We start from the raw sequence: 26,211 nt of genomic DNA, 5'->3' as shown, positions 1-26,211 counted from the left end.
CGGATCCGGCTGACCCCAGCCAAGCCAGCTTGAGCCCCAGAGAGGCAAAAATACTATACGCTAAATTGCATTACCATATTTAACAGAGAAACACTGTCCTTCTTCCTACAACCTGTACGTCAGACAACCTTGTCAGCATCACTTTGAACATCTAAATGATACAGCACAGATACAAGACTAGGTTGGGCACATCGAACTAAAGTAATCTTATAAATATATATATATATATAGCTCCCAAATAAGTCTCGAGATTAGCGAAAGACTCTTGTCCTTGTCTCGCTCTTCCGTCTATGCCCACCCACCCTTTCTCTCTCTCTCTCTCTCTCTCTCTCTCTCTCTCTCTCTCTCTCTCTCTCTCTCTCTCTCTCTCTCTCTCTCTCTCTCATTACTTAACAATATGCAACGCACACGACTCATTCTTCGTAGCTGTAAATCATCCTGGGGTGAACACTACGAGGTGACCCTACCCTTTGGCAGAATTTCGTCGTAAGTAGTTGTAAGTAGGTAAGTATTCTCTCTACTTACGGGAGGCATGAGAGCTAATTTGTCTCACTTTACAGCTATTTCCTCTAGTCGTTCTCTCTCCTCTCATTCTCTAATTCTTCCATCACCTCTCTAATCCCCTCCCTCACCCCCAGTCCTCTAATCCTCTCCCTCTCCCCCACTCCTCTAATCCCCTCCCATCCCCTCTACCCATGTAATATCCTTCCCTCCTCCTCCTCCTCCTCCTCCTCCTCCTCCTCCTCCTCCTCCACTCCTTTCCCTTCCCTCCACTCCACTAATCCCCTCTCTTCCCTCCACTCCTCTCATCAACTCTCTCCCTCCCAACTTCCCTCCAATTCCTCCCTTCCCTCCTCCTCTCCCAGGTCGCCCATAGCAACCAGCCTACCCCACCCCTCCCCCTAAGTCAGACTTCAGCGCTGACTCAGCGACTTATGGAAATGAGGTCAGGCAGGGTCACAGTGCAGAGTTTGAGGAATCTAATAGAAGAAGGAGCCACATCAATCCACCCACCCCCCGTGTTTCTTCAATTTTCTTATGCTGTTTTCCTCTGACGAGTCTTCACTCGAGCAAATAACCACATTTAGATTCACTAGTTTGCTCCGTGTAAACAATATGATACGTGTCTTTTAAGGTAATCACAAATATGCATTTTTTCCCCCTCCCTCACCACACATTCTTCTGTGTAGCTTTTTGGTAATGCAAATGTCAGTGTTTAGGAATCAGATTTTTGTGCATCCCTTACGGAAGGTCTTTGATAGATGATCTGGCAATATACCTCGGGTGGTTCGTCCTGTCAACCTGATTTCCAAACTTAAATATACATACAATCATTTTTTGTTTTCCTATCAATCTATCATCCATGTTGGATAGCTTAACATATGAGACGCCATCATCTGTGTTCTCAGATGGTGTATGTTCACGCTATCGATCAATCAGTCTCTCTCTCTCTCTCTCTCTCTCTCTCTCTCTCTCTCTCTCTCTCTCTCTCTCTCTCTCTCTCTCTCTCCCACCAGTCCATCGTCCGACATTAATACACCATTTCCATCACCCTATCGTATCCTGCAAACTGAATGCATTCCCCTGCAATGAAAGGGGGTTGCTGTCCTGGTTCGGGTGGTGTTGTGGGCAGAGCGCACGGCACATCACCCGCCCGACCACCGAGACAGGCCAGTATTGTTTTCGTCCCAGCACAACCTCTCTCCCCACCTCCTCCTCCTCCCCCCACCAACCACCACCACCACCAACCCCCCCCTTCCCCCTCTTACCCACCCACCCACCCATCTACCACCCCCTCCCTCCCCCCCAGAACGACTTGACGACGAAGACCACCACCACCATCACACCCCCCTACCCTGGCGACCCGCACTAGATCGATCCTTTCTGAAAACGTCTGCGACCACCCCCCCCACCCCCACGTTGTCCTGTGGCTGTTGACACCCGTCAGCTGGTCATGGTCGGCTCTCGAGCAACAAACTCTCTCTCTCTCTCTCTCTCTCTCTCTCTCTCTCTCTCTCTCTCTCTCTCTCTCTCTCTCTCTCTCTCTCTCTCTCTCTTCCTCAGTCCTTCGCCTGCGACCGGCGCGTCTGAACACAGCGTCGCAACCTGGGGCTTCCACCTCGGTGAAGTACATGCATTCGAACCACACTCCCAATTTTTCGAAATCTTTTGGGCGCTATGTCTGCCATCAATTCCCCCATCTCCATCCTCTCTCTCTCTCTCTCTCTCTCTCTCTCTCTCTCTCTCTCTCTCTCTCTCTCTCTCTCTCTCTCTCTCCTGGCCTGTAGCATCGACTGGGCTATTGCATTCTGCGCAATATTAAGCAATGACCTCACGAACAGTCCACCTCAGCACAAGGGGGTCTTACAAACACACACACACACACACACACACACACACACACACACACACAGGCATTCAGACACCTACTTTTACCCTCTACTCCGGCTGGAGCACCACACGAGTAAACAACATTGGCAGCAACGATGGGAGATTCTCATTTATTTCGTGGGTAAGTAGAGGAGAGACTTATGAATGACAGGGTTACTTCTCTGGATGAGAGAGGCTGTGTGAATGGTTACTAAACACACACACACACACACACACACACACACACACAGAGGCAAAGACACACTCACACAAAAGCTGTACTCAAGGAGGGAGGACTATTTTAGAATTCAAGGGGCAGGCTGGGGAGGGTTTCAGCATGCATGGCCAGTCGTCGTGCTAATGGACACCTACGGGGGACTGAATCTTTGAAATGAATACAGCTTAAAATGAGACGCATACCTTGGGCGAACTCGGCTACGAGGGCTTTTCTAATTTCGTGTAATCGGCCTCATTACCGTGAGTTGTTAGCATAGTGGAGGACAGGACCGGCCATCATGATAAGGCGTGGCTGAACTGCTGGCTGCAAGGCTGCGTGAGTCGTTCCCCCGGCCAGGGTACGCTGGTACTGACTGGTTCCTCTCTCTCTCTCTCTCTCTCTCTCTCTCTCTCTCTCTCTCTCTCTCTCTCTCTCTCTCTCTCTCTCTCTCTGTGCTCCCCGTGAACAACTGCCGCTCGGGGAAAATGTCACTCCCCTTCCAATGACGTCTTTTTGTGTGATTTAATTCCCAGTGTGGCGCCCCGCCGTTTCGTCATCCAGTTCAACTGTTGCTTCTGGACGCCTACACTCCCGCTAGAAGCTTCAGAATCGGGGCGATGGGTGAACTGCTCCAACGTGGATGTCGTCTCCGTGTAGCTAAACGGGTGTATCCTCACGAGGGACGTGAGTAAGACATCTTCACCGGACGGTGGGGGTGGCGGTGGGGGAAGACAAACCAAGTGTATGTTTATCAAGCATTCTTATAGGGGGAGGGGATGGGGGGGGATGGGGAGGGTGGAAGAAAACGATCCTCCAGGGTACGTGGTGGAGGGAGGAGGAGCATGATGGAGAAGGAGCTTGATGGAGGAGGAGGAGGAGGAGGACGAGATGGAAGGGGGTGGGGCAGAAGGGAAGGGAGAGGGGGGGAGAGAGAGAGGGGCAGCGGGTCAGATTACGGGGAGGAGGAGGGGAGGGGGGGTTGGGCCACCAATACCGGGGTAATTATCATATTTCTGTCAGTCCTTGGGTTAACCCGGGTGGTTAATGACATGACCCGGTCCGTCATATTGATTAAATGAGAATTGTGAGCTAGTTTCCCTATCGTTATCAGCGCTTCCAAGGAGGGGGGCCAGGGTGTCGTTGACTGGCTGGACTTGTTCGCCGTCTGGCCTCCTCTCACTTTTAACGACAGCCACTGACTCGATGAACACATAACATCAACGTATCTCTAATCACGAAGCTCTAACGTGTGTATCGGTGGCAGAGGCCTCGTTAAACCTCTTATTATACTACATTCAAGCCGATAAAAATGTTCAGAAACAAAGATACGAGGTGCTCAACGCTCCGAACTGGTTAACGATAGTTAACGATTTTTCTCCACGTTTATCTTCTCTAGAATCTCATCAGGCTGCCTGATAATTACTCTAGCAACGTAATTGCATTAATCACTCAACCTCAGCAGTACAGCGACGCGGAGAGCCATTCTCTGATTAATAATGATGAGTTGGGAAATGAAAGCCTTGTGGCGGTGCGTCAGTATATGTTATATATACTGGTCGGTCCTTCTGACGCTGGGTCAGTGTAGGTATAATACCGTCCTCATTACTGGTAAATCATTTGGATTCTGTTTCTCAATGGATTCAGATGATTGCATGCGCTTTTGTGGCTTCTGATTAAATGTTTTGAAATCTTGTTGATTATTCCTTTATTTTTAAAACCACACACACACACACACACACACACACACACACACACACACAGTACTAGGCCATGGATATCATAAGATAGAACCGCGAGCATTGAACCACCGCTTCTCTCTCTTTCTCTACCTAAGAGCACTCTCCACCTCTCCTACTCCCGCCACCGGACAATACACCGAATCTGTGAGCGAAGTAGCGGCAGCAACTGCAGCGAAGCCACCAGCACCAGCAGAAGTAACAGTACTCACAACTGAAGCAGCAGCAGCAGCAGCAGCAGCAGCAACAGTAACAGTACTCACAACTGAAGCAGCAGCAGCAGCAGCAGCAGCAACAGTAACAGTACCCACAACTGAAACAGCAGCAGCAGCAGCAGCAGCAGCAGCAACAGTAACAGTACCCACAACTGAAACAGCAGCAGGAGCAGCAGCAGCAACATTGGTGAGGAGCAGCGACGTCTGTCGCAGCAGGAGCCCCAGCTAAAGAGGAAGCAGCGCCGTCCCAGTCATCAGGACGGTACCAGCACCCACTCCACGCTGATGGTGGGTGTAACAACGTCAAGCACACGCCCTGCCACGCCTTCCGCCCCTCCTCCCACGCCCTCAGCTCGACAAGTACTCGACGCTCACGCGAGTTTTACGAGTGTTCACGACCCTAGAGTCATCCGGACACTGCCGCTGACCCGCTGATATAAATATTTGACATCACGGGGCATAAAGGAGATAGCGAGGAGGGGGAAAAACTCGAGGATATTTGAGGATCAAAGGAATAGTTGTGGAGAGGATCTGTGAGAGCGGTGGGGGATGTGCAGGGGGGAGGGGGAGGGGAGAGGAGAGGAGAAGAGAAGAGGGAGGGAGGGAGGCTCCTGCCGTGAATGGGAGGGAGGTGGCGGGGGTGGAGGGACGGACGGGAAAACATAGAGGGAGAGAGATAACGATGAAGGTAGTGTGGAGATGATAGTAGTGTGATGAGCGAACAGAGAGAAGCATGAGTGGAGATGTGAGGATTGACGGTAGTGTGAGGGAAGGGAGGGAGAAGCATGAATGACGGAGTAAGGACGGTAGAAGTGTGAAGAGAGAGATGAAGAATGAATAAGAGGATACGAACCATGGCAGTATGAAGGAGGGAAGAAAGAAGTATGAATGAGCGCCTAAGGCATGAATGCAGTGTGAGCGGAGAAGGAAAGAACAGCATGATCTACTGGATGATGATGAGAGAAGGTGGGGGGGGGGGGAAAGAATGAGTCAATGAATCAAGAAGTATGATGACGGGGAAAATATGAAGGATGAAGACATGAATGACTCCGTGAGGGAACGAGGCAGGGTGAATGAAGGCAGCAGGATGTATGAACCAGGGGCAAAAAAAAGGGGCAAGTATCTCGTGCCACTGACTTCACAAGGGAAAATCATAGCAGTTTGTGTGAAATATTCGCACGTAGCGTAAATAAAGAGTTCTCTGCTATTCACACACACACACACACACACACACACACACACACACACACACTCTAGGGTCATTCATCAGGTCGGTACTAGAGGCACTGTGTGCCATGCCCAAAGGCACATTACCATATCCAGAGGGTAGAGGGAGGGTCGTGGGGAAATGCACAGGTTGCTACACTAAAGTCGTCCCACTTGCTCGTCTAACGAAGGGGTCGTCTCAAGAGGGGAGTAGGGGGGGGTCGCCTTACCAAGCGGTCGTCATTCGAATGGGTCGTCTTACCGAAGGGGTCGTCTTACGAGGAGGTCGTCATACCATGTACGGGACGAACACGGAATGTGACTCTTAGGATCCATGGCAAACAGCACCGTCTTTCTCGGAAGGGGCGCTGGCCAGCAGTGGCCCCTGCTGCCGCTGCTGGCTACTGGCCGTGTGTGTGTGTGTGTGTGTGTGTGTGTGTGTGTGTGTGTGTGTGTGTGTGTGGTACCTGGGGGGTACGTGTTGAGGGCTTGCTGGAGACACAGAGGAAGAGAAGGTATCGCGGAGGAGGAGGAGGAGGAGGAGGAGGAGGTAAAGGCTTATTAGTATCTAGGCCGCGTCGTCCTTAACATGCGTTCCGTTACGTACACCTTGAAAAACCTCCTCCGTTCGTAGATGAGGGACGTAAGGACTGTGTAATGAAGCTATTTCTGTGTGGGCAACATTCTGCTCGGACGCAATTTACGACGCAAGCCGAGGCAATTTACGTTGGAGCTCCTGATCGAAACTGTCTGTACATGTAAACCATGAACCCGGTCAATTATGCATGGCAGTGTCGGAGCTGCCGAGGGGGGTGAGTTCCTCATCGCGCTGCCTCGCCTCATGCCTCCATACTTTAGTTTTCTTCCTTTGCCACCGTCGTTCGGGGTAATCTCCATCCCCAGGTGGGGTATTTCCTGTAATCGCTAAATCCCTACTGTTTGTGTAATCCGTATCATCGGCATCATTCATAGGATCTTCCCAGTTACCACAACCACCACAGCCACCACAGCCACCACAGGTAATCCTTACCTTGGTCATCACTCATGTAATCCTCACGATTAACACCGGTCATGTAATCCCACCACTCATACGAGTCAAGTAATCCCAACCACCAACATGAGTCATGTAATCTTCAACATTAAAACCCTTTAAGTAATCCTTACCACCCGTAACTCAAGTAATCCTCAACATCAACAACGATTGGGTAATCCACACTACTGACATCAGCATAGTAATCCCCACTACTGACATCAGCATAGTAATCCTCCATCTCTATACATGAAATCCCCACCTATAAGACTACTCAGACTATCTCCACCACCAGCACTACCGAGACCATCTCCACCACCAGCACTACCCAGATCATCTTCAACAACAAACCGCTCAAGGAAGCTCCAACACTCAACCAACAATACCACACAGGTAATCCCTACCGCCAATATCATCCATCATGTAATCTCCACCACCATCACCTACATAATCCCTCTCCATTCCCACCGAGAACTGCAGCCATGTAATCCCCGCCGTTACTCGTGAAATCCTAACACGAACACGACCCCTGCAATCTCCACCATAGATCATGCAATTCCACAACTACCTTTTGTAACCCCACCACCAGTAGTACCACTCTAGTATAGTCTTAACCAGTTACTCACGTAATCCCCATCACTAACATCACCCGTGCAATCCCTACCAGTACTTGTGTAATCCATGCGACATCTCTTGTAATCCCCACCACCAGCACCACTTCTATAATTACCACCAATACTCGTGGAATCCACAACCAACATACAAGTAATCGCTATCTAAGACACGACACAAGTCCAGAAACCGTCCAGAACTTTTAAGTAGTCACCTCCATCCCTCAAATAAATCCCCAATCAAGATTACTTTCTTTAGAGTAATCCCTAAATCCATTGTGCCAGGAAGCAGCACAAACTCAACCCTTCATTAAATCAAAACAATCGTTATAAATCAAGTAATCCCAACCAAAGGCGCTGTGATCCCTAACACTGACAACGTGGACCAAGTAATCCCGGCTATTACCACCACCACCATCCCTCAAACACTCCCTACCTCCACCACACAAATAATCCCTATGTAATCCCTATCACCGGTGCAAACCCTATCAACAGCGCCACTCAGGTAATCCCTACCATGAACAAAGTAATCTCCTACCACCAGAACCACTTGAGTAATCCAACACCAGCCACAAGTAATCCCCCAGAGGCACCACCACTCAGCTAACCTCGTACAGGTTAACTTGGCAAGGGCAATAAATCCACTAGCGAACGTCACAGCAAATTCGTCGGGAGGGCAAAAAAGTAAGAGATTTATGGTACATAGACTTCATGAAATTAATACTGAGCTCATCGCCATCCAAACCTGATCTAATTCCTTGTGAGTCACAGGTAATGCTATGCGACTCGTGTCGGAGTCTGGGTCTGTTCTAATTCCTTCCTAGTCGGATCCAATCCCATCTTAGTCGGACCCATTTCCATCTTCGTCGGACCCATTTCCATCTTTGTCGGATCTAATTCCGTCTTAATTGGATGTGATTCTGTTTGAATCCCGAATCGAATCAAACTCTCTCTGACTCAGATCTAAGCAGATCTAAGTACAACCTCATTCTTGCTTAGTCCAGCTATCACTAATTTTGAGTGTGTCTTTCTCTTCACCAGCCAGCAAGGGTCTTTGAGAGTCAGATCTTAAAAGCCTAAAAAAATCTACTTTCTTATAAGATAAAGTTTAGTCATGAAGAAAAACTATAAGTAAAGAAAATGTCCAAAATAAGGCAAGAAAAAATCTGGCCTTTATCCATGATCGCCAGAGACCTACTTAAGAACTGATTCAGAACCTGTGATGTTCTGTCTCCCTCCTCTGCATTTTGAACACCTTGAAGTCAACGGTACGACCCTTGAACCCGACTCTGTAGCCTGACGGTACGACCTTTGAATCCGACGGTACGATCCTTAAGCCCAACGGTGCGACCTTTATATAAGACCGACGGTGCGACCCTCGACTGAACCCCAGTGGTATGACCCCATAAGGCTCGTCCTCTACATTACCCCCAGGAACCCGTAACGTCGTGGTTGACGTGGTCTATTATTAATCGTTCGAGACCCTAGAAGAAAAAAAAAAAGAGTTCGACAATTTCAACATTTGTTTCCGCTCGTGCCTTCTTCAAGCACCTGCGGGGCTGGTCATAACACCTAACCCGCATATGCAACTCGAGACACCTTCACCGATGCAAGTATGAACAACATATTTATTGGTCGCACCCGAAACATTCAACGCTGCTCATAACTTTACGAGTCCAACTCATCTCTCAGCAGTACACGTCATCGTTGTTTGAGAGAACTAAACTAATTCATCCTTCACTTCGTCCGGTGAGATGCCTTTCATTCTTCACTCGTAAACTTGAAGGCGTGGAGAGTTAAGTGTTAAGTACATGGACGGTTAAAAAGTGTCTCAGGTTGTGCTAATTAAGTAACCTGAGCCTCCCCCTGGGTTGTGCAACGGAGAAGCACACTCAGCAAAAGGCGACATACCTGAAATAACCAGCTCCATGATGCAAAAACATCAAGTTTACATTACGACTTATCTAATCCCCAACAGATGTCCAGAAAGCATTCCTCATCAGATATTGGTACTACCGCCCCCATCTTCCCCTAACCAACCTCCTCCACCCATCACACTCTTCTTAAACCCCCCCCAACCCCCATCCCATCTCAACTCTCCCCTCCCTCAGCATCATAGCCTAACCTAGGCTTTGTAACATAGCCTAGCCAACACGACTCCTCAGTATTACCTTCCCACTTTTCTCTCTCTCTCTCTCCCTTCTCCCTCTCGTTCTCCCCCTCCCTACACCCCAGCAGCAGGCTTTGCTCTCCCCCCCCTAAGGTACGTGGCTCTGTATGATAAATACGATAGCAGGACGCCACCAGAAATTCTGCAAAAAGCCGCAGCGGCACACATGTTTAACATAATTCTTAGAGATGGCAGATGACAGCTTTGCTGGGAGGCGCCGTTCTTTGCTCCCGTACATTCTCTATAACTTGGCTATTTTTTTCGCCACCGTTTGACATAATTATACGGGTTTATATTAAACAGTTCATATATATTCTGATAAACTCGATGGTTCTTGCAAAAGCATGACGCTGGAGTAAATCAAGCTTAAAGCTTGGGTTTAAAACCTTTTAACAGGCGTACATTTGAGCCGCCTCTCCGAAGTTAATATGCTGACCTTCTGAAGGCAACACTCTTGGCTAAGTGAGCCATTTTACACCCAAAATAATGTCGCCTTCATGAAATGTTTTGCTAATCAGTTTCTGGTGTTATCAAACGCACAGGACGCTTTCAATAACCCCAGCTAGAGCTAAAGCTATAAAGCTAAGCAGTATGATAGATGGAGCTAAAGTCAAAGCTTGGGAAAGGCCAGGGGACTACCATAAGATATGAAACGCTAGGAATCTTGGCATGGTCGTCTCGTGTGACACTTGTTTTTCATTACGTCTGACTTTTCTCTGCTATATTAAAGGTCCTGCCGTATTTATAGCCTACCTCACTATAACACACGCCGAAAGAAATATCAAAAGTCATAAAACTGAGCTTCATTACCCATTCTATTTATACCGAGGCGGTTGACAAACGCTATAAATATAGACGTAGCAAACCTGGCTCACTTTAGGCAGTCAGTGATACTCTGCAGTGTTTAAAGTGCTGTACACATGATACGGGGGCCCAGGCAGGCCTTCGGGAATGGCATCACTTTCCACATATTACTGTACACTCAACACTTGTTAAACTCGCCAGCTGCCCCCGCTGCCTCCACCCTGCTGGATGCGCAAATGCCTGCTTTTTATTTAAGTGCAATTGAATAAGCCAACGCATTAGAATCGATCGAGACTGCACCCAGAACCCACCATGTGTGGAGCATCTTGCCAAGAAAGAATGTATGAAATATACTGCCATTACAGACTCCCCAAAAGTATTCTTTTTTTTTCTGTTCGTAATGTGTACCGGTGCATGACACATATAATAAAGTCTACTTTCGTAAATCAATAAAGAAATATTATTGCATTAAATAGTTACTGAATGATAAATTGGTTTATTATTATTATCATTACTATCATTATTATCATTATTATAATCATTATATTTCTATCATTATCATTATCATTATTATCATTATACTATTTTCATTAATAATATCATTATTATTGTTATTATTATTATCATTATCATCAGAAATTAGATATTATTTTCGTCTAGTGCTGGAATGTGTATTGAACATTTTGTTCATTTTTTTTCCCATTAAAAGTTTCACGCGTGAAAGATACAGCGGCAGGGTTACAGGTACACTGCTTGTAACAAGAAGTTACATATATATTCTCTGAGAGAATTATGTGACTTACGGTGTCAAGTATCATTAAGAGGACAATGCATAAACATCATGCTTACAAGATTACAAAACAGACGAGAATCTTTTTCAAGGATTATAGAAGAACTGCTCCCATCTTAACCTCTTGAGAACGAAGGTGGTTCGACGACCTCTGGGTATGAAGGCGTGGCCTTTGACCCAACCCATCAAGAGTCAGGTCAGAGGTCACGCCATCATACCCAAGGGTCGCACCGTCTTGCTCAAGGGCCGCACCATCGAATTCAAGACCCATATTGTCGTGTTTCCCGGAGTTAGAATGTATCCAAGTCTTTTGTTGCAGAAGCCTTGTCGCCCATGACCATTGTTATCAATACAAGACTTGCGACCTAAGCGTCGCCACAGAAACATCAGAAACATAACTATGCTATTCAAGGGAACTGGTGCGTTGAGCCCTGTGTACCCTCCTCGGACGTTAAGTACCCTGCGACGCTGTACCGTCTCGTACCCTAAATCACTGTACCGGTCTTTACCTCTCATGTTCTTTCAAGACGTACCTGTGTCAACGGTACTGCCTGAGGTTGCCGTGCCAATGTCTTCTGTACCCTCCCACCCTGCCTGCCCCAAGTCTCCTGTGCTCTACGACGAAGTATTTGTTTTCTCTGTACCCTACGATGCTGTACCATGTCCTCTAAACCTGACGATGCTGTACCGTGTCCTCTGTACCCTGCCATTCCTTGCTATGTAATGTACTCCCTGCAGTGCCGTACCGGTGTGCACTGTAGGTCACTGTACCCACGGGTGTCCACTGTACCATACTGTGCTCTATGTTAGCGTGTCCAGTGTACCCACGGACATTGTACCCACGGGTGTTTTCTGTGGCCACGGGGTGTCCATAGCTCCGGTCACAGCGCCGTGCACCGTGGTGTAACGTTAACCACGCTGTAGCTTGCCAGTGCTGTAAGCCAGACTGTAGCCTAACCAAATTATGAGCCAAACATACGCTGACAACAGACCAAGCTAAGTTACTAACAAATAAGGCTAACAACTAACCAAGCGAGCTAAGCGAACCAACAATGTCTAGAAGTAAAAAGAAACCGCGAAGCTATGTGCAAAGCTAACAAAAAGCCAAGCTAAGTAAGCTAAGAATCATACAGGGCATAACACCCAACCAAGCTAAGCTAACAATATTCAAGGCTAACAAAAAATCAAGCTAACTAAGCTAACAATATTGAAGGCTAACAAAAAAAACAAAAACAATCTAACTGCGCTAACAACAAACTAAGACACCGAAAAACCAGCCTAACGACAAACAAATGTACGAACCGAATCACTGCTGACAACATAGTAGGACATAGCCGATGACCCTAAGCTGCTTACGTCAACCAGGTGACGTGGAGAGAGAGAGAGAGAGAGAGAGAGAGAGAGAGAGAGAGAGAGAGAGAGAGAGAGAGAGAGAGAGAGAGAGAGAGAGAGAGAGAGAGAGTTGAAGATGAGAGCAAAGTAAGAGAGGTGAGAGGGGGGCGAGGGCAGAATAAGAGGAAAGGGGACGGGGTGCGTGTAGAGTAAGAGGGGAGAAGGAGGTGAGAGTTGAGTAAAAAGGAGGAGAAAGGGGATAAGAACAGAGTAAGGAGGAGGAAAAAGGAGGCTAAGAACAGAGTAAGGAGAAGGAGAAAAGGGGATGAGAGAAGAGTAAGAGGATGGAGGATGAGGTGAGAGCAGAGTCGGAGAGAGGAGAGGCAATGAGAGTAGAGTAAGAGGGTGGAAGATGGGGTGAGAGAGCGTAAGAGGCTAGAGAAGGTGGGGAAGGCCTGGGAGAAGGAAACATTTACAAGATATTCATCTTCTCGTTCTTATCTGGACCGTTAAATGTTTTTTCTCTGTTTCTTTTAGATTTCTATCATGAAATGTAACGAAGTGTTTTATTTTTCTCAGTCTGGCTTGTGTGTGTGTGTGTGTGTGTGTGTGTGTACTTAGGAAGTTATGTAACGACAGGAACCCTTCTAAGGGGCTCCTGTAGCTTCGAGGCTGCGCACATGCAAGAGTAGGGTAAGGTGCGCTCCTTTAGGGTGTGAAAAATCCTCGACGACGCAATTATATTCCTTTTCGACAACTGACGATGATATAGCGTCATCGAAGGTGTCGCTCCGTATACAAATATACCATCAACCCCAGGAGACGTAAAAAACACACGTCCGACTCACATTTCAGCAACTTACACTCACAATCCCCTCCCGCTTCCAACAACAACAACAACAACAACAAAAAAAACATTGACGTATTTTCACTCTGCAATAACCTAAACCAACCCTAAATACTCAGTTCTAAACTCTTCTATACAGGATATCCAGCCGTCCGAAACTGCATTCCCTAGACATGTACGAGTTACATTTTCTCATCTGCGTTCTGGACCTATCTCTCTCGAACGCTGCAAATATCGATTCAGCACATCACAAGACTCAAGCCAAAGATACAACATCTACAACAAGGATACTGAACACCCACTCCTGGGATGATGCCCGCCGCACAGCAGGATTCGAACCTTTTCCACTTGTGTGGGGGCTGGGTGCGCTAACCACTATGGGCTCCACAACATATTCGGGGAGTTTCGAAACCTGATGTAAGGAGGGCATTATTTGTTCCATGAAGGTGTGCGCTCACTAATATATATATATATATATATATATATATATATATATATATATATATATATATATATATATATATATATATATATATATATACTAGTGCCACAGACCTATGTAGGCATCATTAGTATAAATCTTAAGACATCTTTCACGGTAACAGATAAAAGATTTCATATCATTTCCTTCTGTGTCGTAGATATCAGTGTTTCTACTTTTATTTTCCCGATATTCTCGCCTGTTTCCTGAGACCGTAGGTACGTTAGTCATCTCGCCTCTTCTCAGGCAGCCTCTTAACTTTCCTGTTGTCTGGACGACGCGGGTAATGCTGCGCCTTTGTTTCCAGTGCGTCAACCTCGTCTCCCAGCAAGCCAGCGCAACACACACCACTTTTTGCTGAATTCTTGACCACGTGTGATCCTTTGACTTCATGGGAGAGGGAGCAAGGAGTGTTCCAGTCTGTCTCCTGACCGTGCGAATCGCCTGGACTTCCATGGAAGGCATTGCATGAGGGAGGGCTACAGTGTAGCTGGCTCTTCACCAGGGTAATCTCCCGAACATCATGGAAGCGGGTGTAGCAGGTCCCTAGTCTGCTTCATTTCTCTACCTTATACAATATTCACCGCTGTCCCGTCAGCCGGGCCACTTAAACTTCGCCTGCACCACCCTGAGTAGCACCTCTGACGGGTGGGCGTGGGCGTGGTGTTGACTTTCCATTACCGGGCGAAGGCGGGCAGTGGGCGGCCCACCAGGCTCCTTGATGATGCCCGATGTCTTTCCCAGAGTGGGCGGTGTGGGCGGTGGGCGTCGTTTGCTGAACGATGCACCTCTTCGTTTATCCATACATATATTCTTGCGTCCACCAGACAGACAAACGTGTACACACACACACACACACACACACACACACACACACACACTTTTTTTTTTACTCAACTTGTTAAGAGAATTCACAGGGTTTGCCATGAATCGGCTGCACTGTGTGACGGAACTCAATAATCAGCCTTGTGACGCAGGACAGACCCCCCCTTGTTCCCGGGCCGGGACGCCCTCTTGCGCTTGCACCGCTCACCAATTACAAAAACGGTCCAATTTAAAAAGAAAACCAATCGTCCTGGGAAATGCGATCGGTGTCACACTCCCTCGACCCGCATTTTACTCATACATGAGGTATTAAGTTGCCGCGGGAGACCATGCACCAGCGTTACGATACCCCCCTCCCCCCCCTCCCTCCCTCCTCCCCTGGTGGAGGGTTGGGGATGGGGAGAGTTAATGCTACACTAACGCCATAGCAACTCCTGGTGGCGAGGATTGGAGTTAGTACTGCGCCCGCACCAGACATATTCCCCACCCCTGGTGGGCGCGAATGTTAGTACTGCACCAGCGCCAGCATTCCCCCTGGTGGCGGGGATGGAATGGTTAATACAACACCAGCGCCACATTCTCCCCTGGTGGTGGGGATGGAAAAGTTGATATTTTAACAGCGCCACATCCTCCCCTAGCGGCGGGAATGGAAGAGTTAATATGGCATCAGCGCCACATCCTCCCCTAGTGGCGGGGATGGAAAGATTAATACTACACCAACGCCACATTCTCTCCTGGTGGTGGGGATGGAAAAGCTGATGTTGTAACAGCGCCACATCCTCCCCTAGCGGCAGGGATGAGCAAATTGAGGGGAGGGAAAAGAGAGAGAGAGGGAGGGAGGTGGGGTGTACTGGTGTTTCTCCCCCAATGCCTGGTTATGAAGTTTTTGGGACCTGTTACTGTACTTAATTGGTAGTTGCTTGGAAGGGTCAAATTATTCAACTGAAAAAGAAGTTGACTGTAAATTACAGCTCTTAACTTTACGTTAGGGTGACTTAAGGTGCTGAGGGGGGGGGGGGGGGGGGGGTCGCTTCTTCCAGAGGCGAGGGAAGGTCTTAGGGGACCGGCCGTCCGGGAGAACTATTCAAGTATGGTCCACAATGACCAACATACACATCACACTGGAGGCTTTGGTCATGACGACGCTTCTCTAGAGTTTTCTTTTCAAATCCTTTTATCTCTTCGTTGCTGTGTTCTTCCTCCTCCTCCTCCTCTCTTAATCGCCTTGATCACCCACATATCGCAACCCTTCCTTTCTTACTCTCTTGAATTTCTTATCATCTTTTCTTTTCTTCTTACTAAAGCCGAAATATCTCCACATTCCAGTCAGCCTCTCTATATCCCTTGTTCCTTTACAGTATCTGGCGTCTATATTTCCTTCTATTTGTGCTTATCTCTTATTCTCTACCCTCACACCTCTCTCTCTCTCTCTCTCTCTCTCTCTCTCTCTCTCTCTCTCTCTCTCTCTCTCTCTCTCCCATTACTCTTTCCCCCTTCCATCCATCCCTTTTACATTATCTCCACACCCCTGTCTCTGCTCCTGTGACCCCCGTCTCTCTCTCTCCCACCCTCCCCACTACCACCCTCCCTCCCCCCCCTTTCAGTTCAACATAGGACAGCCTCCCTCCTCCCCTCACGTCTGGTTCGCCTCACCCCAGACGACGTCTGAAGCACAGTATCACAAACGATAGTACCTTCGCCAGGAGACGTACCCCATTACCTCCCAAGTCTTCCCCCTCAGTTCATCAGGCTCTCTCGTTACCCCTAAAATCCTTCCCCTTGCTCCCCTGGATCTCTCTCCCCTCTAGCCCTAGAATCTCTCCCCTCAAGCTACCAATAATCCGAAATAAGCCGCCAGACAGGTCAGAATACGCCGTAATAACCGGCAATAAAACGCGGATGCGAGGTCTGCCAAGCCCGCTCGAGAGAACCCCGCACACCAACCCGGAATTAATGCGTGTCACATATCAGGGTTACGGAGATGATAAACTGGGAAGGGCTTCAGGGTTTATTTGGGTTTTATCGCGCTTTATGACTGTTTCTTCTCCCTCCCCTTCCCCCCCAAGCTTCTCTCCTTCACTTAAGGGTTCAACCAGACCCACCCCCCTGTTTTAATTCACTCTCAACCGACAGAACCAGATCACGTTTGTAATATGTCTTTTTTTTTCATTAAAGATGGAAGAAGGGGAGGCGGAGACCGAGCGACGTAAACTTTTTTACCTTGTGTGTGAGTGTGTGTGCGAGTATCTCTGTCTCTCCGTACGTCTCCCTCGAACAGGCGTGGTGTGTAATCTCTCACTCGAACGTACGGCAGACAATTCCACCAACTGGCCCCTGGAATACCAACACTGGGAAGAGTCCCGCTAACTGTGGTGTCTTCAGGTCGCACTGCATCATCTGGCTCTCTCAGTTTGCGGGATACGTTTCTCCTGGATGTCACTCGCAGCTGGCATGAAACTGGGTGTTACTATTTCTCTCTCTCTCTCTCTTCCTCTCTCTCTCTCTCTCTCTCTCTCTCTCTCTCTCTCTCTCTCTCTCTCTCTCTCTCTCTTCCTCTCTGTCTCTCTATGTCCAAGAGATATTCTGCCATAATGTGAAAGTCTCAATTCTGCCATAGCGTAAGTCTCACAAAGTCCGTACGAAAATCTGTAACATCCTGTTCTTTCTCTACCCTTTCCACTCTCTCTCTCTCTCTCTCTCTCTCTCTCTCTCTCTCTCTCTCTCTCTCTCTCTCTCTCTCTCTCTCTCTCTCTAATGTGAACGCTACGCGCTATAGGTCCCTCGTAGGGAATGAGCGGCTATGAGTACGACCGTCAGCGTGTTACCACAATTGCATTACTACTGACACAGTAATCAGCTTCTGGATTTCGTAGCATCTTGGAGAGTTTCATGTGTTTGTGTTGCGAGTATGAAGAAGCTCATTAATCTCCAAGAACAACACGGAGCATAAGGGGGAGGAGGGCAGACGGCGGTCTATGATAATACAAGTGACCAAAAGGGTTCCCTCACAGACTCCCACACATACAAGTCTTGGGAACTCTTCTAAGACCCGGGCGACAGATGCAGATTCTGTAGTGTCAACGTGGTGGTGTTGCTGGTGGTGGCGGTGGGGAGGGAGTAACTAGTGATGGGATGATGGTGTGTGGGTAGTGAGGGAAGACTGTGAGGGGTAGCGGAGGAGATGGTGGTGGTGGTGGTCGAGGCAGAGGCGGTAGTGTGGGTGGTGATTATGGTGAGGATTGTGGTGGCGATGGCGAGTTGTAGTGAGAGCGGTGGTGGCGGTGGCGGTGGTGGTGGTGAAGACGGCGGTGGAGTGCGTGTCAGGTCCCAGCCATTATTATTACCACCACGTCTACCACGATCACCCCCCACCACGACCACTAGATACAACCATCACTACCACAACTACAACTAACCACAACTACCACCACACCCGGCAGACGCACACACAACTGGCTCAGGGTAAATATCACGGCGACAGCAAAGGCCTTGTTTACGAGAAACCTGACTCCGCCTGCGACCTAATGCTTTCCTGAGTGATCGCGCGAGACGGATGTGGGCCGGGAGGGAGGGGGAGCGGCCATACCTCCTGCAGGGGGGAGGAGGAGGAGGAGGAGTACCTCCTGCTGGGGGAGGGACAGTACCTAATGAAGGGGGAGAGGGGCAACATCTACAGGAGGGGGAGATGGCAATGCCTCTTGCTGTGGCAGGGGCAGTACCCAATGAAGGGGAAGGGGCAATACTTCCTGTAGGGGGAGAGGAAGTAACTCCAGCAGGGGAAGGAACACTATCTCCTGCAGGGGGAGGGGTACTACCTATTCTTTAAGGGGATGGGACAGGAAGAGGAGGAGGAGACGAGCTTGTTAATGGGTTGTTCACTACCTGTTGTAAGTGTTCACAAACCTTGAAATAAATGTTTACGTAATCTATGATTCCACTGTAGTTCCCGGGGCCGAGGCCGGCCACCTATTGTCCCTCATGCAGCAGGTGATGAAGGGAGGTGTGGTGAGGAAAATGTGGACCAGCAACACAGATAGTTACAAGACGATGTGGTAGTTATATGTTGGTGTTAACAGGATGGAGCGTTGGAGGGTTGCTGTTGTTGTTGTTGTTGTAGGTGGTGGTGGTGGTAGTGGAGAGAATATTCAGTGTTGGTGATGGTGTTGTTGGCAATATTGCTGTTGGTGGCGTGGGGGAATACCCAGCGTTGGTGACGAGTGCTGTTGATGTTGTTGTTGGTGTGGCGAAGGTCCGGTGCTAGTGACGGTGATGTGAGCCAGCGAGTGCAACAAGGCGTGAGTGATGACGGTAGATATGGCGGGAGCAGCAGTGAAGGAACAAACAAGGCTGAGAGGCCACTCACCTGAGTAGAGAGCTGCTGGAGGTAATCCCATGTTGTCGGAGAGGTCGCTGAGGCCGTAGAGGCCGAGGATGCTACGCATGGTCAGCTCGGTGTACTCCTTCATGCCGATCGCCTCTCCGCCACTGCCATTGCCGACGACGCCGCCGTCTTCGTGTGGTCCGGGCGAAGTAGAGCACGTCAGCAGGGCGTTGAGGCGAGGGTGGGCGCTGGGGCTACTGACGCCGCCAGAGCTGCTCACTGACACGCCCGCGCCGCCCGTCAGATCCACAGCCTCGTCCAGACGCCGAGGGAGGAGAGAGCGCCGAGGCGTTGGCGTCTCGGAGAGGTCGAGAGGCAGGTCGGAGGTAGCGGAATCATACTGGGGGTCGGAGGACGGGAGGTGGCCGCGGGTCTCGGCGTCGCTGGCGCCCTCCGTGTCCTCGCTGTCGGTGTAGGTGTACACTATATTCCGTGGCTGGAAATTTTTGCGCTTGTTACGCCGGCCTGCCTCTGGCTTGGGCAGGGGCGTGGAGGGTGACCCGGCGGGCACGTCGCTTGTAGTCTCGGGGAACGCCCGCGAGGACGAGTCGTCGTCTATGAACATGGGGGCGCTCTCGGAGTCGTCGCACTCCATGTGGTCGCCGGGGACGTCGTCGTCGAGCGGCGTGGACTCTGCTTCGGGGTTGGATTCCTCTTCCAGGGAGTGGTCAGGGGCGGCCGGCTTGAACAGGCTGATGTCCAGCCCCGACGACTCCTCGGGGACGTCCTCGGAGTCGCAGGGGGCGTCATCGCCTCCAGGGTCTTGGTCGGTGTCCATCCTCGAGTCTCCTTCGTCTTCGTCCTCGTCTTCATCCGTTCGAGCGCGGTCTACGAGGACGAAAACTGAAATCATTAGAGGCCCCACTAACTGAAGGGACAGGAAGTCATGCAGTTATCAACATATGACACAGTATACAGTCATGCTGAGGCAGTATGTATATCAGCACAGTATCACTAGCCCAAGGCCGTGCGTACAGAGGCATCCTTACCTGTGTGGTCAGCGTGGGCGTGGAGGGTATGGTCATGGGAGAAGGTGGGTGTGGCAGGCGGTTGGGGACCCCCAAGCACCTCGCCCACGTTGGCGGCTACACTCACGACCTCCATGGCATCCTGCGGGAAGCCGGGAATTAGTTCACATCAAGCAGATATGAAAGGGCATACCTGAATCTCTCTCTCTCTCTCTCTCTCTCTCTCTCTCTCTCTCTCTCTCTCTCTCTCTCTCTCTCTCTCTCTCTTTACAAACTTTCATTCAGACAAACACACGTCACAACATCACTGCTCATACACAACACAGAATTATAAACACAATAAACAGTCTCTTATTCTTAAAATGCATGTTGTTATGATTTTCACTACGTCTTTCATTCAAGTCTTGCCAATAAATCAGGAAAGACAGCAAACTGTGCTGGACCATAGTTAGGCGCAAATGTTCGTGGTAGCCTCTCCTTTAATATTTCACCGTAATGAATACAGATGTGTCGTCGAGCGGACACTGGACAGAATCAGATAATCGCCACAAAGGTTCGGAGATTATAGTCTGAAATACATATTGGCTCAATCAGTCATCATTAAGACGAAATTGCACAAATCGTATTCGCCACAGTTTGTTTCATTGGCGGCCGTCACGGAAACTTTGCCGCCGCCGCTACTTCTGACGGAATACTTAACTTCTTTTTTTTGTTCCGGCAGAACTTTGGTTATTCCTGATGCTCGCCAAGCAAGCGCGCTAACATCAATCATGAGAGAATGCTTTCATTCTGAGTGAAATATCGTCAAAACAGTCGAATTTTTAAGGCCCCGAACTCCGCACCAGGTCTTGCTTACGGCAATCTGTCTCTCACCACTCGACACGCGGTACCAACGCGCTCCCCGCGCCAATAAATTCCTACCTCGGCCGCCATTAGGCATTATGCTACTGGAACATGACGATGAAATCAAGTCATTACTGAGAATAAAGACGGAGGCGGTCAGGCTGTGGCCGAGGTGGTGGTGGTGGTGGTGTTGTAGGCATGTCTACTGGCCAGGTTCTGACGGATCCCCTGGTGATGGGGGACGCGCAGGAGGGATGATCAGGAGGAGGAGGAGGAGGAGGAGGAGCAGGAGGAGCAGGAGGAGGAGGAGGAGGAGCAGGAGGCTATGTGTGAGGAGCCTGAGTCATATAGAACAACAGAAAAATGATGGAATGTTTGTTCTCTAGGTGTTAATATTAAATGGAAAATACACTTCAGTACGATGTGTCGGAGACATAAAATATTCAAGTTAAATGCATGAGAATATATATATATATATATATATATATATATATATATATATATATATATATATATATATATATATATATATATATATATATATTACAAATGACACCTACAGAATGACTGTGAGTGAATGATGACCTTTTCTTCGTCTCTTCCTGGCCTTACATCGCTAAAATGGGAAACGGCGAACGAATATGAAAGTTTAAAGTATCCCTTGAAGTTAATTAAATATATATATATATATATATATATATATATATATATATATATATATATATATATATATATATATATATATATATGTATATATATATATATATATATATATGGGTTAAAATCTATCACAGGAAAGGGCTTTTCGACTGAAAATGGTTGTTGGTTATAGTAATATAACGAATCTTAACGTTAGAAAATAGTAAGAAGTCTTTGTCTGCAGAATAACACGATAACATGACGGAAACAAATATAGATGATACAAATAATCATGAACGAGAAATGTAAAATAATGATAAGAAAATGATACGACAAAGATTTTCATATATATATATATATATATATATATATATATATATATACATATATATATATATATATATATATATATATATATATGTATATATATATATATATATATATATATATATATATAAATATATTGATCATATTAATATACACTAAATGTACAAGCAGACTTTGTCTAATGTATGAGAACTATGGATAAAATATGAACGTACGAAAATATGTCTCTTGAATATACTGACGTAAATGTAATGCATAAACAGAACACTGTGATTGTCAAAATGGTTGCCATTAGATGAAACTGCTTCATGATAAAGCACAAAGACGGTGATTGGTTCTGGTTTCATGGCCTCTCAGTATGGCCATGTTCGAATCATGTGCCGAACCGGACGTCAGACCAGTGCTGTACAGGTCTACCATAGGAGAGAAAGAGACATATACAAACGACTCATTTACCGAACAGGACGTAGACGAGAGATACGGTCTACCATGGGAAATAGAAAGAGAGAGAGAGAGAGAGAGAGAGAGAGAGAGAGAGAGAGAGAGAGAGAGAGAGAGAGAGAGAGAGAGAGAGAGAGAGTAAAGCAGAGGCAGTATTACCACAGACTGGGTGGGCGCATCGTTTGTCGCGTTCGGCACTGTCTCGCAACCCATCCAGGAGACGGGCAGTGCGTGGGGGGAATGCGTAGTAGATAATGCGTAGGGTGGAACGCGTTCAGGAGAATGCATAGGGGGAGAATGCTTTAAATGGGGATGCGGAGTGGAGAATGCGCACGGGAAGTGCGCAAGGGGAAGGGGAAATGTCATTTAAAGAGCGCATGTGAGAGAATGCGCATCGACTCACATAATCCAGATGTAAAGAGGACAAATTAAGAACAGAGGAAGAAAAGGAAGGATAAAGAGAAGAAACAAAAGGAGGGAGGAGAAAAAACGGAAGATGAAGGAAGGTAATGCGGAAGAACAAGGAAGAAGACAAGACGGAAGAAGAAAAGAGAGATGGAATTCCTATGTCTATGGAACCATGCAGGACAGTGCATCACAGGGGTCGAGAGAACCAAACACAGCTGGGGATACCGGCGCAAATCAATCCAGAGACCCAGGTATAGCAGGGAAGAGCAGGTGTTTACAGCCCAAAGTGGCACGTCGGGAGTTCGGAGACGCGGGTGGTGGTGGTAGTGATGCACACCTACCACGCAATACGTTCCTGCCTCTGTGGACATCAGTCGCACCAGCAAGAGGAAGAAGTTACATTAGAAGGGACGGTAACAGGACGGGGCACCACCGGGAAGGAGTGCCACCACAGGGAGCGGTGAAAGCAAGAGGTACCATCAAGGAGTGCCACCACCATTAGGGAGTGGCAATAGGACCAGTAAGAGGCACCGCCAGGAATAGGGGCACCATTATAGAACCCAATAACAAATGTCTCGAACTTGAAGACGAAGGGGAAGGCAAAGAGACCTCAAGACTGCGGCCTTCAAGGGCCTCCTCCCCGACCAGAACACAAGCCTACGGCAGGAAGGTCTTCGCGTCGGGACAGGGGATTGGGGTAAGAGGAAGTCCCTACAGGCACTGGGCACAGCTGGAGCCGTTCGTTCGCAGAGGTGACTAGCGACAGTCTTACGTCCACTCACGAATCAAGGGACGAATCACGGACGAAAAGCAGCGGGAGGAGGAGGAGGAGGAGACACGACACCAGGCGGGCGACGATGACCACGTCTACAGACGCGAGGGAGGATCGTGATGAATAGCTGTTTAAATTAATTTATGACAAATGGGGACATGCGGAGAGACATTTGATGTGCCTAGTTTTTACTGGGTTGGGGGGGCGGCGATACGCCCCATCGCCAGGAGAAGTATCTCGCCCGGTAAAGGGTGAGGGTCGTCGGTCGTAAACTATCGGGCTGACTAGCGATTAGGGAGTGAAATTATAAATAACCCGAGGGTTGGGAGAGAGAGAGAGAAAAAAAAATATAGACACTTATCGCTGGGTTACCAAACTTTGGATATAAGAGAGGCTGAGAGGGACCGGAGAGAGAGAGAGAGAGAGAGAGAGAGAGAGAGAGAGAGAGAGAGAGAGAGAGAGAGAGAGAGAGAGAGAGAGAGAGACGAGTAGAACAGAGGACGACCGCCTCCGTCAGCCAGCCAGACACTCAGCCTGGTCAGCTGTCACCAAGCCAGCCAGCCAACCAGACACTCAGCCAGTCAGCCCGGTCAGCTGTCACCCAGCCACAGCATAATATAACATCTCTTTGTTTATGTACCAATGAGGGGGCGTGTGAGTCCACGGGGAAGGGGGGGGGGGGAGGAGGGTAACTGGTCTCCCGGGCCCTAGGGTGTGTGTGGAGGGATGGGGTGGGGGGAGGGGGGGGGATTGAGGGGAGGTCTCCATGGTGGGGGGGGGGGCGGGGGTGATCCCAAGTAACGTACTGCCTGTCAAAATGTCCAGGTGGAAGGCTGTCGTCTCGTGCTCAGGGGTAGGGGGGGAAGGGGGGTAGGGGAGCGTAGTGTTACTCATGGACGTATTCTGGGAGGGGGTGGGAGAGGGGGGAAGGGACGGAGGAGGAGGGGGGGTCAGGGGAAAGGGAGGCTTAGAGGGGGGGGAGGGGATACACACGGCACTATCACAATGGGGGGATGGGGGGTTTGCGGACTGGGGAGGGGGGGGGGGGCAAGCGTCACCTTTAAGGAACCTCATTAATTCAGTAAGGAAAGGAACTCCATTCACAGTACAGCTAGGGAGACACAAGGCAAGGCTAGCACGTAGCGCTCACCCTAGGAAGATCCAGGATGACGTAGAACGAGTCACTTGAGTTGTGTGTTGACATGTGTTGTGTGTGAGAGACGGAGAAGACATGCAGCACGCGTGTGGATGAGACCGGAAGAAAAGACTGAAACCTTGGCCAAAGGAATGGCACTTGACAGCCCCAGAAGTACTGGTTCCCCGCGCGGTAGAGAGAGAGAGAGAGAGAGAGAGAGAGAGAGAGAGAGAGAGAGAGAGAGAGAGAGAGAGAGAGAGAGAGAGAGAGAGAGAGAGAGAGGAGGGGGAAAGGTACAAGCTGTCAACCACATATTTGAAACCTGAGTGATCGAATTTCTGAGTCATTTTCATTTCACTGTAACCCTGCCCCCTCCGACCCCCTTTGATAAGGCTCCTGCAGCTTCGGGCTGCATCCCACGCAGGTGCAGGGAAATTCTGGACACATTTGAAGTAAGAGGCTCTTCGACACGAAGGTTCTTTATGCTTGCGTGTGTTTGTGCTGTTTAGGAATGTGTATGTGCAAACATTGGGTGTTTGAGAGGGAACGTGGACACACATACAAATAACTGCACATACGTGCTTGCACAAGCATTTGTGAACATGCTTGTCCATACTCGTATGTGTGTATGTATGTGTGTGTCACCGAGAAATGTTACATACACTTCCTCGATCGTTCGTATGTGTCGCTGATATATATATATATATATATATATATATATATATATATATATATATATATATATATATATATATATATGTATATATATATATATATATATATATATATATATATATATATATATATATATATATAAACACACTGTTCAAACACCTGTTTATCAGTGTGGCGCGTGTCTGAATTGGTCGCTAGTTCTCTGGCTGGTCACGCTGGTCACAGTGTCTGGCTAGTCACGCGGGTCACAGTGTCTGGCTGGTCACGCTGGTCACAGTGTCTGGGTGGTCACGCGGGTCACAGTGTCTGGCTGGCCACGCTGGTCACAGTGTCTGGGTGGCCACGCTGGTCACAGTGTCTGGGTGGCCACGCGGGTCACAGTGTCTGGCTGGTCACGCTGGTTGCGACACATTTCTGACCTTGTTCTCAGGTGTTTGTTATTATTCATGTTCTCTACATCATTGTTTATTCTCCTCTGTTCCATCGTACCGTGATCGTTCCATTTCCTTTTTCCACGTCTTATTCTTATCTGATCCAGGTCTTTAGTTCTTCGAACGCAACATTTTCATCCAATCAGCCGTAAATATGGCGGTATTCTCATGCGAGGATCAATCCCCATTTTCTATACTTCTGTTTATTCTTTCTTTCATATTCAGTCGTAAGATTTTTATTGTCGTCTGTTGCTCTCACGTTTTTCCATCATCCTTCTCCGTAAAAGTCTCCACACTCGTTATAAATCCTTAGAAATGTTATTTATCGCTTCATTGTCCCGTACATAAAATAAAAAAAATAACATTTAACACAGAAACAAAATACATCTCTCTATATAACAGTGGATTGCGTCACTGTATTCTTTATTGTAGTTGTATAAAAGATGTATTTTACTGTATTTTTTCCTTCCGACCAGACTGTATAGTCTGAAGCAAACAAAACCTTCACGTATTTCTGTTTATTGGAAAATATTATCAATAGTGTTATGGGCGTATGT

General features: G+C 48.3%; 1 protein-coding gene across 1 annotated transcript in view; it reads right to left on the bottom strand.

Moving 5' to 3' along the window:
* Positions 1-26,211, bottom strand: part of LOC139761821 (zinc finger protein castor homolog 1-like) — a 407,573-nt gene that overhangs the window by 347,271 nt on the left and 34,091 nt on the right. The window contains 2 exon segments of the mRNA XM_071686315.1: positions 18,998-19,843; positions 20,005-20,125. Of these exon segments, the coding sequence (XP_071542416.1) occupies positions 18,998-19,843; positions 20,005-20,119 (961 nt within the window). The 5' untranslated portion in view covers positions 20,120-20,125.

The sequence above is a fragment of the Panulirus ornatus genome, chromosome 42 (genome assembly GCF_036320965.1).
Source record: "Panulirus ornatus isolate Po-2019 chromosome 42, ASM3632096v1, whole genome shotgun sequence".
Lineage (NCBI taxonomy): Eukaryota > Metazoa > Arthropoda > Malacostraca > Decapoda > Palinuridae > Panulirus > Panulirus ornatus.
The sequence above is the reverse complement of the archived record's forward strand: the minus strand, read 5'-3'. Positions and strand labels throughout refer to the sequence as shown.